The sequence below is a fragment of the Sceloporus undulatus genome, chromosome 3 (assembly GCF_019175285.1).
Source record: "Sceloporus undulatus isolate JIND9_A2432 ecotype Alabama chromosome 3, SceUnd_v1.1, whole genome shotgun sequence".
NCBI classification, from domain to species: Eukaryota; Metazoa; Chordata; class Lepidosauria; order Squamata; family Phrynosomatidae; genus Sceloporus; species Sceloporus undulatus.
The window spans coordinates 86,779,789-86,793,404 of record NC_056524.1 but is presented as its reverse complement, the minus strand read 5'-3'; the positions used below and the strand labels follow the sequence as shown (position 1 = coordinate 86,793,404).

The 13,616-nt window shown below is 39.2% G+C and overlaps 1 protein-coding gene across 7 annotated transcripts in view; it reads left to right on the top strand.

Moving 5' to 3' along the window:
- Nucleotides 1-13,616, top strand: part of CDKL5 (cyclin dependent kinase like 5) — an 80,899-nt gene that overhangs the window by 19,505 nt on the left and 47,778 nt on the right. For 5 of the 7 annotated variants that reach the window (XM_042456542.1, XM_042456545.1, XM_042456546.1 and 2 more), the window contains exons 2-4: nt 1,036-1,165; nt 1,274-1,480; nt 3,468-3,502. In XM_042456542.1, the coding sequence (XP_042312476.1) occupies nt 1,417-1,480; nt 3,468-3,502 (99 nt within the window). In that variant the 5' untranslated portion in view covers nt 1,036-1,165; nt 1,274-1,416. The remainder of the gene's footprint in view (nt 1-1,035; nt 1,166-1,273; nt 1,481-3,467; nt 3,503-13,616) is intronic. The other 2 variants (XM_042456548.1, XM_042456543.1) reach the window with 1 other exon arrangement.

Sequence of the window (13,616 nt, the reverse complement as noted above, 5' to 3'; positions counted from 1 at the left end):
GATCCGGCCCGCGGGCCACAGGTTGCCTACCCCTGCTGTAAAGGATGAAGCAAAGGAAAACAGTGATGAAGAACTTAAAAATTCCAGCAGGCATAACTGTTTAGCTCAAACCAAAGGAGGGAGGGGGCGGGGGGGGGTCAGTACTTCCAGGACAGTTTACAGTCTTGTCTTTCACCAGGGGAGTTAAATTATAGTACTTACATTGACTCATAGATAAATTGACTCAGAATTTTGGGGTCAATTTTTCGACTAAAATCTCTAGGCTTATACATGAGTATATTCAGTACTAGGTAAAAATAGCTGTTCTTTAAAGTCATATCTGAATTTAACATTCTTGATTGATTAGCAACAGATATTTGTGTTCCTTTTGCAAACACTCCAAATAGAGATGCAGCATCATGGTTCTAGAGATGAAGAATTTAGCAGTCCAGCTTATTGATCTGTAGACATGTAGTTATTGAATGATTTAGATTCCTATCCTGAAGGCTTATTTCCCATGAACAGCTCCATTCTTAGTGCAATGAAATGTTAAAAAAATATCCATGTTTCCCAGACAGTTTAGTTGAGTAGTTGTTTTGCTGTTCATATAGATTTCAAAGTTCTTTCCTACTCTTGGTTTTATGACTAAAATATGTATTTTCCAATTGGATTAATTCTTTCCGTCTGTATTTAGTGACCTTAAATTCTATGATTTGAAACTATTAGAAGTAGTAGGTAAGGTATTTTGTTGGAAAGATTGGGTATATTGGGAATCTTTATGTCTAACATGACATTTATGTAATAGCTTCTTTAGAACTGTGATTTACTTTTGAAATATTTGGGATACTCATCACAAGGGCAGCAGTTTCTTGGCTTGGCAAGCTTTCAACATGCTGTGGGCCTTTGGACTTCTCTCTGACAGAATGCCTTCTAAGTGTAGGCTCATCGGTGGAAATCTCCTCTGAGGAAAGAAAAATGAGTGTCACTTTTAAAGGAGCTTTCTGGATTGTAACTATGTATTTGCATTAATAATAGAATAATATGTATCTGTTTTAGGTGCTTTGAGTGTGAAACTTTGGAATTAACTACATCAAAACTTTGCTGGGATCATACTTTGTCAGAATTATTTTTCTCTATGTGCCTGTCCTTGTTGATGGTCTTACTCATACAGATTGTTGAATGTGAGGTAATTATTGGTCAATTGTAATTATGAAGACTGTGCTATGGTCCTATTTTAATAAGAATATTGTGAAGCAGGTTAAATTAGTACCAATTGCATTTTTTTCATTTGCAGGAATCTCCAACAAAGTTAATGTTTGAACATAAGAAAATATAGTCAACAGATACAGATTTCTTCTATCAAAAACCTACAGTAAAGTCTTCACATCCTTTCTATGCCATGTTGTGTGATTGTAGTCCCATGAGGAATTTGTCTTCATGAAGATTCCTAACATTGGTAATGTGATGAATAAATTTGAGATCCTTGGGGTTGTAGGTGAAGGTAAGCATATATCTTTAACCAAATTTAATTTGGGGGCTACATGAATGAGGAGATTAGAAGGGAAGTGCTGATGAGAAGTTTGTCTGATGTGTAGCATATGTGTCTAAGACTGTTTCCGGGTTATTTTATTGGGACAGTCTATTTTCCCTCTTCATGTTTGAGAAGGTATTTTCAAATGGCATTGTCTTCCTTTTATAAATCTTGATCTGCAGGAGTACAGCTACAAGCGGACAAAAATGAAAGAACTGATTCCCTAAATAATTATGCCCTCCCAGTGAATTTTTTCTTTAACACCTAGATTTCTAACATTCCAGTTAGTGAGATAATGACAATAATTCATACCTAGGACTCATATATTTTCCATCCATACATTACCTTGATAATATTTGTCCTTCTTTTCTTTGATTGCCTAAACTTTGTTTCTACTTGCTTGTCTGAAATTTTAAGTCATTGCCTTACAGGCACCAGATAACATCTAATCTTAGAAGTGAGGCAGGGCCATCGCTGGTTAGTATTGAATGGGAGTCCACTAACAAATGTCAAGTGCTTTCAGAGAAAGGAATTGGCAAAACCACCTTTGAGTATTCCTTGCATAAGAAAACCCTGTGAAATTAATGGGGTTGCCATAAGTCTCCAGAAGATTTGGAAGTACACACAATGCTAGACATTTGGGGACACACAATGCTAGACATTCAGGGACACACAAAGCTAGACATTTGCCCTCATTTTTCCTTCCCAATAGCATATATCTTCTGCACTTTTTTTCTCGTCATATTGTTTGCCACAGAGAATCTACTGAGGAGGAGAAGATCCACATTGTATTTGATAGTAATTAGTAGCTGCTCGTCTAGAAACATAGCCAAGCATCATGTTAACAGTGATTGTTTGAAGGAAATGGTCCATGTGGTATTACAGTATTATAGTATGATAGCGCATGATGATATGAATTTAAGATGAAAAGGACTATATTTCAGGGAAGTTTTTCCCTTAAACAATTTAATGTATTTCAATTAATTGTTTCACTCTTCTGTCTGCTTTTTTGGTGCCCATCTCTGAACTTCACAGTGTACTAAGGAGAGGTTCATAATGGTCCTTGCCACTGGTCAGACAGATTTTAATGTTAAGAGCCCCCCTTCCTTCTGAGGAGATTTTCAAGTGCAGGGCTTCTTTCTAGTGTTTGAGAATTTTTTAAAAAGAAGATATCTCACTGGTTTCTAGGGATCTCTGAGACTGGTTTTAAACACACTGCAGAAATAATCCAGTTTGAAACTGCTTTAACTGCTCTGGCTTGGTGCTAGGGAATCCTGGGAATTATAGTTTATTGTGGCACCAGAGCTCTTTGACAGAGAAAGCTAAATGTCTCACAGAACTACAGTTCCCAGAATTCCCTAGCATTGAGCCAGGGCAGTTAAAGCAGCCTCAGTGGATTGTTTCTATAGTGTGTTTTGGACCTCTGTCTCTGGTCAGAAGGAACCTCTGCCTTCCCTACTGAGTTTGGAGCTGGAGAAAAGGCCAGGTCTGGTTGCTCTAATCATGAGGAGTCCAGAGGCAATCTCAAATTTTGTAAACAAAAATTTTCTAATTGTGATGGATTTTCATTCATTACTCTTAAACATAGTATCATTTCCATAGTTTTATGCTACAAGCCTTCAAAATAAGTAGCTTTCATGGAATTTTGATTATTTTTAATTATTGCAACATCACTAAAAGCCACATACAGTATACATTTCTGCATGCACACAGAAATATGCTTTACTACTTTCAAAATTTTGCATCTTATTGGGGAAATGCAGACATGCAAATATAGAGTAACTAAATTAAGAGACAAAACAAATGTCAAAATACTTTTAAAATCCACTAGATAATTTTCAGTATTTGAAACAGTATTCTAGCATTTAACCTAAATGATCAATAGAACAAATATAGAAATGTTTTCTAGTATTCTGGTGGCTAATATTCTGTTTCTTCTTTTGTGATTTTGATTTAGGGGCCTATGGAGTTGTACTTAAGTGCAGGCATAAGGTAAGTAAAATACTGCAAGTTCTGCAAAAGATTACTAAGGTGCTTTACAGACGGGCCCTATGGGGTGCCATCGTTACATGCGAGGGGCGGTGCTTCCAGACACGGCTCGCCCCTCGCACGTGACGAGGGCGTTAAAATGGCGGCGCCCTGTACATAAGGGTGCCGTCATTTGGAAGTGATGGACGCTTAGCGTCCACATGTCACAGTGCCATTATGAGGCCGCATGTTCGCCATTGGCACATGCGGTGTCATAATCGCACTGCAGAAAGAACCCGCTATTTGTCCGCCATGGCTCCCTCCCTCGCGTAGCAAAGCAAGGCACCGGGAGACCGTCCTTTTTGGACGTTATGTATCCTGCCTATGTCTTCAATTAGTGCTGAAACTCTGTAAATAAAAACTTGAATTAAATTACTGCTATACTGGACTGATTGGGACATCAATTTCTGTTTGCTCTGCACACTTGCTGTTTTGTCCAAACTGGCAAACAATGATTATATTTAAACCAGCCCACAGTCTTCCAGAGATCTGCATCATAAACTCCATGGCTACAGCCTTATTTTAAGAGGAGGCTTCATTCTAACAACATCCAAAAGACACTCAATAAGCTGTTTTCAACAGTTTCTGATTTACAATGGCAGCCTACTGTTTTAAAACAAAATGAGAAGCTGCACAGCATATATGCGAGGTTTTAAAAGGGCACTTTGAATCCAATGTACAGTGAAGTAAGCCAGGTTTTCCTTTATTTCAGTGGCTTTAAAAAAAGGAAGATATGAGTAAAACAGTCATCCGTATCTGTTCTGTCCCCAAATTACAGATAAAGAATATAAACATAGACCTTTTCAATATTAATTTACAGTTTTATATACTTGTTGTCTAACTCGGACTAGATTTTTCAAGTGCCTGACATTAACTTGACAAATGTAGTGGTGTTGTCTGCAATGTCATGAAAACGGGTGCTTGCTTAAACTGCTCAAAACAGACTGAAAAGCCACTACAAGTCTTATGCCCACTCCCTGCTGAAACAAGAAGCAAAGAATATTTTTGTCCCACTCTAGTTTGGAGGATTCCTTTATGCTGTGAAGTTATTTGGAAGTACATAATAATCTCATGCCACTAAAGGTATTGAAAAGCACATTCTCTGAAATAATAACTGAAAGTTAAAGTGGTTACAAACATGGGGAAAAACATCTCCACAAGCCTAACTAATGTGGCATGTATTGCCTGAAATACTGTATTACTACTTGCAAAATATAATGTATGTGAATGGGGTTTGAATCTCTCTTCCTAAATTCTGAGAATGGCATATGTTTAAAAAATGAAATGCTCTGCAACTTCTAATACATGTTCAGCAGTATTGTATACTTTGATGTTTTGTTACCCAACATGTACCTGGTCACTTTTCTGCTTTACAGCAGAATATTTTTCCATTAATGTTAATTATTATTATTCTATATTATTTATTTATACCCTGCCATTCTCCTGATATAGGGGCTGATATAGGGTTTGTTGAGTTTTCATTAAAGTGGGCCAAGAAGGAATTTGAAGAACATTATGAGGTGTAGGAAAAGAGTAAAAAGTAGCAAGTTGACCATACAGGCACACCAGCTATTGGAAGGCAAATTATACACGGAGACTTCAGAATTCAGGAGAATTATGCAAAAATACAAATAATTTTATTTGTAATTTAAATACATTCTGTTTCTTTTGTCTTCATTGTGCTGAGTTCATTTCAGAATTTTTTCAGGTCAAGTCGTTAGACAAAAGATGAAAATCTTTTGGGTGTCACTGACAGAAATCGTAGTGTTTTAAGGAACTGACTATGCTTATTTGCTGTTGCTGCTGTTGCTGCTGCTGTTTGAGAGGGTGTCTTTCCAGGAGTGAGAATGAAGCTGGAAGCTTCTAACAGGCTTCCCTAGCTGCTAGATTGGGCTACATAGCTGAGACTCCTGAGAGGACAAGGTCACTGCTGGCAGAGTCACTGCTACAGGGAGAGGTCATTACTTTGGCAGGGGGTGGTGGTGGTGGTACAAGGATGAGTGGAAAGAGGAAACACTTAATTGCTTATAGAAAAACAGGAAAAAGCAAACATGCATTTTGTGTGTAGATGTACTGGAAGAGTTAGAATAAGCTGGGCAAACAGTAGCTCAGTGATCAGAACAAGGCAAACAGACATTTTTGCAAAAGTGTTTGAGCGGGAAGCCTAGAGTGCTGTGCCACTACATCCATAGGACAGTTGATCACGGGTGAGGAGGGAATTCCTGCAGTTAGCTGCAGGAGCTGTGCTATGTTTGTCTTCTTGCCTGGGGATGTGCAGGGCTATACATCCAGTAAGTACATCAAGTTACCCTGCTGGAAGAAAAGGTCCACCAGCAAATGGATCAACACTGCAGCTTGTCAGAGAAGATGAAACTTTTTTGAACACAGTAGAGAAGATTCTCGTAAAAAGCAAGCCCACATACAATGTCTCTAGGAAGGAAAACAGGTCTCAAATGCAGGAGGCACATACAATTGGAGGAATGTAATGCACAGAAACAGAATTGTCAGAACATGAATTGTCAGAAGATGTGCTGTCACCAATTCTGAGCTCTCCTCTTGACTGATAATGGAGGCAGGAGGTAAGAGGAGGTAGAATAACCTCAATCCTCAGGGCAAAAAGTTACTTTGCAGAGTGGTACTGATGGAAGAGCTCCTGTCAGTTTCCAGAGAACAAAAAATTAGTGGTAGGTATACATGATTTCCTCTTGAGAGGAACAGATGTAGTGGTGTGGAGGCCAGACAATATGTCTTGAGAGGTTTATTATTGCCTTGGAGTAAGGATGCAAGCTAAAATGATAAGACTCATTAAGCCTGCCAACTATTATCCTTTCCTTCTTGCTCCACATGGAAACTAATGATACCACAAGACAAAGACTTTGATATATATCAAGGGATTATGAAACTCTGAACATGAAGCTGAAGAAGCTTGGGGAACAAGTTGTGATTTCATCACTCCTTCCAGCTGAAGGAGAAGGGCTGGGAAGAAAACTGGAAGTGAACAACTGGCTCCTCAGATAGTGTTGTTGGGGGAAAAATGGCTTCTTGGACCATGGAATTTCATGAGTGAGGACTTCTGGCAAGAGACAGACTGTACCTCACAACTGTTGGCAAGAACGGGAAACACCAATTACATGGGACCCTCAGTATCTATGGAGGTTTGGTTCCAGAATTCCCTGTAGATATCAAAAATTACAGGTGCTCAAGTCAGTATTTAATATTTAAAATTACTTGGGCAACAATATCTAGACACCAAAAAAGCATTCTTCTTGCACTGTTTCCCACCTTCCAGTCACGAACACTCTGCTCCAATCCACATTGCAGAAATAATCCATCTTGACATCACTTTAACTGCCCTGGCTCAGTGCTATGGAATTCTGGGAATTGTAGTTTATAGTGGTACCAGAGCTCTCTGACATAGAAGGCTAAATGTCTCACAAAACTACAGTTCCAGGCATTCCTTAGCATTGAGCCAGGGCAGTTAAAGCAGTGTCAAACAAGGTTATTTCTGCAGTGTGAATTGGAGCCCAGTCAGAATTTAAGCCTTTTCCTGACTTTGTTTCCCACCTTTTCAATCTTCCCATCACAAAGTCTCTGCCAGATCTTAAATCCTTTTGCTACTGATCTACCTCAGGGAAGAACAACAGACGGAGTGGGGCAGGGAGGTATATTGGCAGGAAAAATGTTTAAATTCTGGAAGAGATTTCCTTGTGAGAAAGTGGGATAGCAGTAAACTCTGGCAGAAGCTTCCTTGTAAAAAAAATGGGAAATGAGGTGAGGCAGTTTAAATTTTGGCAGAGGCTTCCTTGTGGAGAGGGTGGGAAAGAGAATGAGGCAGGAGTTTAAATTTTGGAAGTGGCTTTGTGATGTGAAGTTGGGAATGAGTGAGGAAGAGAAGTTCTGACTGTGGCTTTTTGGTGGGATCGCCTTCCTTGGGGGAAAGGAAGCATCAGTTTACCTGGGTCTTAATGCAGCAGCCTCCAGTATTGCCATGGGCCCACCTCTCACCCTGGGCATTGCAGATTAAATTTTTTTTAAAAAAGTTTCTTTATTTCAGTTTGCGGTTGCTCAAATCCATTGATAGCGAATCCATGGATACCAAGTCCCATTGTTTTGGGGACAAAAGCATGAATGATTCAGGAGGAATTGGACCCATAATATAAGCGGCCAACAACGAGAGGAAGAATACAATAAGGAAACAGCTGAAGATAAAGACCATAATTTCAGATGTCTCTACACTAATGCACAAAGCATGGCAAGTAAACAAGATGAAGTTGAACTCTTAGTACAGAAAGGCACAGAACGTGACTTAATAGATATCACTGAAACCTGGTGAGATAAATCACATGACTAGAATATAAGTAATAGAGGAGTATACCCTATTCCAAAGGAATAGGCCAAACAGGAAAGGAGAAGAATTTTATGTCCTGGATGTCTACATCTGTGAACAGATCCATGGCATAAAGGATGAAAACTAAGTTGAGAGCATTCAGGTGAAAATTAAAGGTGTGGAATATAACAGTTGTTTGGGTCTGCTATAGCTCTCCAAGCCAGAATGGAAGTTTGGATCATGCCTTTCTAGAACAGATGACCAAATCTTCAAAAAGGAAAGAGATAACACTAATGGGGCATTTGAGCCTCCCCAATATTTGTTGAGAGACAAACTCTGTGAAGAATGTAAGATTCAACAAAGACTTGACATTAATTTCTATTCCAGCAATTTCTATTCCAGTAGATGAACTAAACAATCGGCAATGCCATTTATGATATTTTCTTGTTCTGAGGTACTGTACAGTGCTGAGTATTGTTGTTACATGTTTTATTTCAAGCTCACTCTGACTTATAATGACCCTGTCATAAAGTTTTCTTAATAAGAATTATTCAGAGGACGTTTGTCATTGCTAGAGCTGTTATGTCCTTTCTGGTCAACCCTGACATATGACAGAATCAGTGTGGTGTAGTGGCTGAAGTGTTGTCTGGGAGACCAGGGTTTGAATCCCTGCTCATCCATTGAAAACCACAGAGGACCTTGGGCAAGTTACATTTTCTCTCAGCCTTAGATGAAGATAAGGGAACAATGCTGAGTAGCATGTTCCAAAACAAGGTGGGTTGGCCTTGGGAGACTTTCAAGGACAGCATCCTCTGTCTTCCCCAAAATAAATTTTCTGAATTTTGCTTGCCCCCAGGTGCTGCACAGTGCCCCATAATGCCCTCTGGGGATGGGAAAGGCAATCACCACATTCTGGGGGTGTCTCTGGGCCATTTCAGGAGCTTTTTTCTGACATGAATTCACTTAGAAATCAGTTTTGAGTTATTTTAAGCTTGAATTTCTGGGCCATTTTTTGTGTCAAAAAAAGGGTCTTCCCTTGACTTAAAATGGCCTGGTAAAGTTGCACTCCACCCTCAAGAGACACTTGGAGAGAAATGTTTTGATGGAGGGCCTTGGGTCCATTAAAAACAGCCTTGTGGCCCTTGGGAGAATAAAATATTTTTTCTGGTAGTTGCTTTGAAATAACAATATAGCAATACTAAGAACATTTCTATACCATTTATCAGTGAACTGCACTCCCTACGTGGTTTACAGTGTGTAAGCTAGTTGCCCCCAACAAGCTGGGTACTCATTTTACCAACCTACAAAAGGATGGAAGACTGAGTCATCCTTAGATCCTTGCCTGGGATTGAACTCACAAGGTTGTGTCTATAGTAAAGGTTAATAACACTAAGTGCCAGACCAGCTTCTTTGGGAATTCCACAGGAGGTCCTTGTTCTCAGTCAGTGGGGAGAACCTTCTTCTCTTCTTTATTTGGGATAGGGGGATCTGGACTCCGTGAGCCAAAGGTCTCCCTATCAAACTGGTGACATTGAAAGCTGTGGAAAGGTCCAGAAGAACAGTAGGATTGCCCTGTTTTTGTTCTCTGGACACAGATCATCCACAGGGGTAATCAAGGCACTCTAATAAAATCAGACATGAAACCACATTGAAATAAATCCAGATAATCAGTTTAATCCAAGAGTAGCTAGGGTTGCACAATTTCTACCTCCTGAGAAACCTTGCTCAAGAATGAAACATTTGTCTTAGAAATGGCAGTAAAAAGCAAGCAGAGAAGAAGGAACTCATTTATTCTGTTTAAACAAAGCTATGGGTAGCATGTTTATGTTGGAATGTGTTCAAATTCTGGCTTTAAGTCTTTTACAATCTTACCTAAAGGGACTTACCGGTAGATTTTTTGCAAATGTCCTCTTCTGAAAACCTTAATCTTTGAACTGAAAAAAGGATATATTGAAGGTGTTAGTACAGCCTAAAATATAGGACTTTAAGAAATGGCTTCTCCATCCTTCATCTTAACTGACAGTCACCACACTAATTGAAAAGTGACAAAATCCATCGAAATCTGTTTAGTCAAATGAATAATTTTCTAAAGCTTGTATATAAAGTGTAAGACTTCTTATCATACTCTTGTCTTGTTCCAAAAAACCCCCAACTTCTTCCAAATAAGGGGTTTTCTTCCTATATATTTTTTCATAGATAATAATAATTGCCCTGTTCTCATTGGAAAATTCTTACTTATTTCTTCTTTCCAAGTTTATACATTTTGCTGGTAATGTAGGACTGTGGTAAGCTTAGCTTTTTTACCCAGTTACTTTTAATTGTGAGTCAGGTGACTCCTTTTTACATTTAAAGAATAAAAAATATTTAATGGGTACAGAAATGACAGAAAATATTCTAGACAAATAAGTCTTGCAGAATATTTAAAACCATGACTATGAAATCAGATTTAGAAACCTTTATTAAATCACAGGTGATACAGGACAAATGTGAGCCTATTTTAAGATGACAATTGAAATTCTGAGTGACTTAGCTATTTTCCAGAGCAGGCTATTATGGAAATTCTAATGCTGAGCTTCCCTGCTGCACCAAAGAAGGCAGACACTGAGTTTTCAGAAAATTAGGTTTGGACAAAAACTGTATTTGCCAGCAAATACTCCTTGGTATACAATAGAAAAATAGAATGATAGTTTAAACAGAAAGAGAGTTAAGCGTAGAATAATTGTTTTGTCAATTGTAGATAAGTGAAGTTGAAAAGATACCCCTTGATCTCAAGGATGGAATATGGTCACCATGCCAGATAACTGAGACATTTTGGTGGTGTTGTTTTAAAATCAACTTAGGAAGATACAGGGAACTCCAAATGCTTTTCTTTTTTTAAAAAAAAATAAAGGCCTGTTCCCTATCTCCCAGGACTCTAGATAAGAACCACACAATATTGAATATTGAATTGGGAATTTTCCTTTGGCAATCGTAACCCTTCAGCTGAAGAGAAGAGAAGGGATAGAAAAACAGTTTGCTGAACACTAAGCATGGGAGGAACAGTACATTTGTCATTGCTGTGTGCCTCCAGGTCATTTCTGATTTATACCAACCCTATCACAAGGTTTTCTTGGCAAGATTTGTTCAGAGGGAGTTGGCCTTCATCTTCCTCTGAGATTGAGAGAGTGTGGCTTGCGCAAGGTCATCTAGTGGGTTTCCATGGCTGAGGAAGGATTTGAACTCTGGCCTTTAGAGTTGTTGTCCAATGTTCAGTTCACTACACCATGCTGGCAGTACATTAGAAGACAATTGATCAAAACAGAACATGATGGGGTGGCTGTCCAGGGGATGCTTAAACCCATTGGCCTCTCTAAGGGATGGAAGTGTTTTAATGTTTTCTGCTAAGCCATTGGATTGGTTTGTTTAAATATACCCTTGATGTTTGCTGAGTGGGATCTGGCTTTTGAATCTGGTCGGCCTTTGCATGCTTTCTGCATCTATAGGCAACAACTTCCTTTAATCAGTGGAAGAAACCTGTACACAATTACTTTGGTTTTGCCTCAACCTTCAGAGCTTTAGTGCTCTTCCTAGCAGTTTTCCACACTGCTGCTTCTGGGACAAAATGAATTCTGTAGCCAACATGTCCAAAGAAAAATACCAAGGACAAGATATACACATCCAGAAAGCTAGCATATCTCAGTTTGTATGTAACAGTACTAGTCTGTGCTGTGGGAAATAGGGGGAAAGACTTAGAGAAATGCAGTTCAGATGAAAAATAATCCTGGAGTTTAGAGAACACAGCCCCAGCAGTTGCATATTAAAACAAGTGTGCTTCCCTTCCCTTGTTTACTTGTGTTTCAACACCCCAAGTGGTTGGAGCAGAGTTGGTGCCAGGTAATTGTGCTGAGTACTGAGGTAGTAGTCTATCACATTTATGCCGCAGGTGCAGTAGATTTGCTGATGTCGGGGCAGCTTTTTCTCACAGCATTTTGACTGCTGTGGGAGAGAAGATTCTTGCATCTTGTGTAGGGCTTGTCTAAAATACTACAAACAGGATATGAGAGCCAAAGGGCATAGGATACAATGGCCTGTTACAGACTGCCAAAATAAAGCTGCTTCGGGTCTCTTTGGAGATATGCTATTTAAATGATACATGCCTCCTAAGAGTCCAGAAGCTGAACCAAAGCCATGCTCCAGTCCTAAGGACACCATACCTCCAAAGTGACTCAAAGAAGCTTTATTTTGGCTGTCTGTATAGGGTCAATGTAAGTGTGCTTCTTCCCGTGCTGCCATTGACTTTGCCCCATTTTAACTACCTTGCTAGCATATCTGTGCTGGCAGAACAGTGCTGCCAGTGCATCTCTGGTGTTCTTCCAGTGTATCTCTCATGTTTTTAGCATGTCTTGTGTTCTACCAGCACAGTAAGGTGTCAGTTGAATTCTGCTATAATTCGTCAATTGACATAGCCCTCAGTGTAGGATTGTTCTTCTCCGATTTATTTGTATTCCATAGTGTTCAGCTAAAATGCTTTCAGGGCATCTAAGTGTGAGTGACATGGCCTTCTACCTGAGAAATAAGGATATGATTTGACTTTATGATCTTCAGGATTGTATGAATCCTTATGTGAAAGTGTTTAAAAATATCATTAAGAATACAATTTGCATTTAATATCTTTAGGATTGTATGAATCCTTAAGTGAAAGCTTTTAAAATGGTTAAGATTATTGAAAAGTCACTGCTTTGCTTGCCAATCCACCAGCTTTCATAGCTTGCATATTAACCAAGTGCCAAGCTATCCTCCTGAAACCAATTAACATTTATAGCAAATATGGAACATTGCCATGTTTATGTAAAGAGTAATTCACATGCAGTACCATCTGTATCTTGCTGCTACTTTATCAGAAACAAGCAGCAAAGTAATTTCCTGTAGTTTTTGTGTTTAGGTTTTTTCAGGAGTGATAAATTGGAATGACATTTTTTTTCCAGTTCCCAGTTTTTAAATTAAATATATTTTGATTTTTTTGGTGATTGAGCTTCTTTATCCATCCCCAGGATTGGCACTGGACAGACAATCAGCAACCCCTGCCCACCAAAAAACAAAACAAAACCCCAAAACAAAAAAGGCACAAACTGTAGAAGTATTTTCTGTACCCAAGCTGTGTGATTTGAAGGAACCCACTGTTAAAAATCTAGGTACCATGCATGATAGATGAAAGCAAAGATGGATGGTTGCTTTTATTAATTTAATTATTTATTTATTTGGAGTATTTATACCCCACTCTTCAGCCACAAAAGCTCTCAGAGTGGCTTACAAAATGGTTAATTCTAATCTAAAAAGACACAACACGAAAGGAGAAGGGAATGTTAGTGGGGAAGAAGATCAGGTCTAGCAGTTCCTCTCTCCCTCTGAGGCCTGGACCATGGCAGATGGACTGGAGGGAGGACTCTCCTTCCTTTAGGCCAGTCCTGGTGGAGCTGGCAGGCCTTTCTCTCTCTCTCAGGTCTGAATGACGTACAGTATATTTTACTGAAAATATGAATTGGATCACTTGTTGGATATTATGGTGTAAGAGGCATAACCAGATAAAATAATTTCCAAAACTGACATGTGCTGTGCCTAGGGTTGCCATTGGTCCGGACCTCCAAACCGGGACAAATGTAGGACAAAATTTTCAAATGTAGGACATATTTTTTTGTGCCCTACATTTGAATAGGAGCCCCAGACCTGGGCCCCGCCCTCGCTGCTGTGGCGACAGGGGCGGGGCTAAGGCGG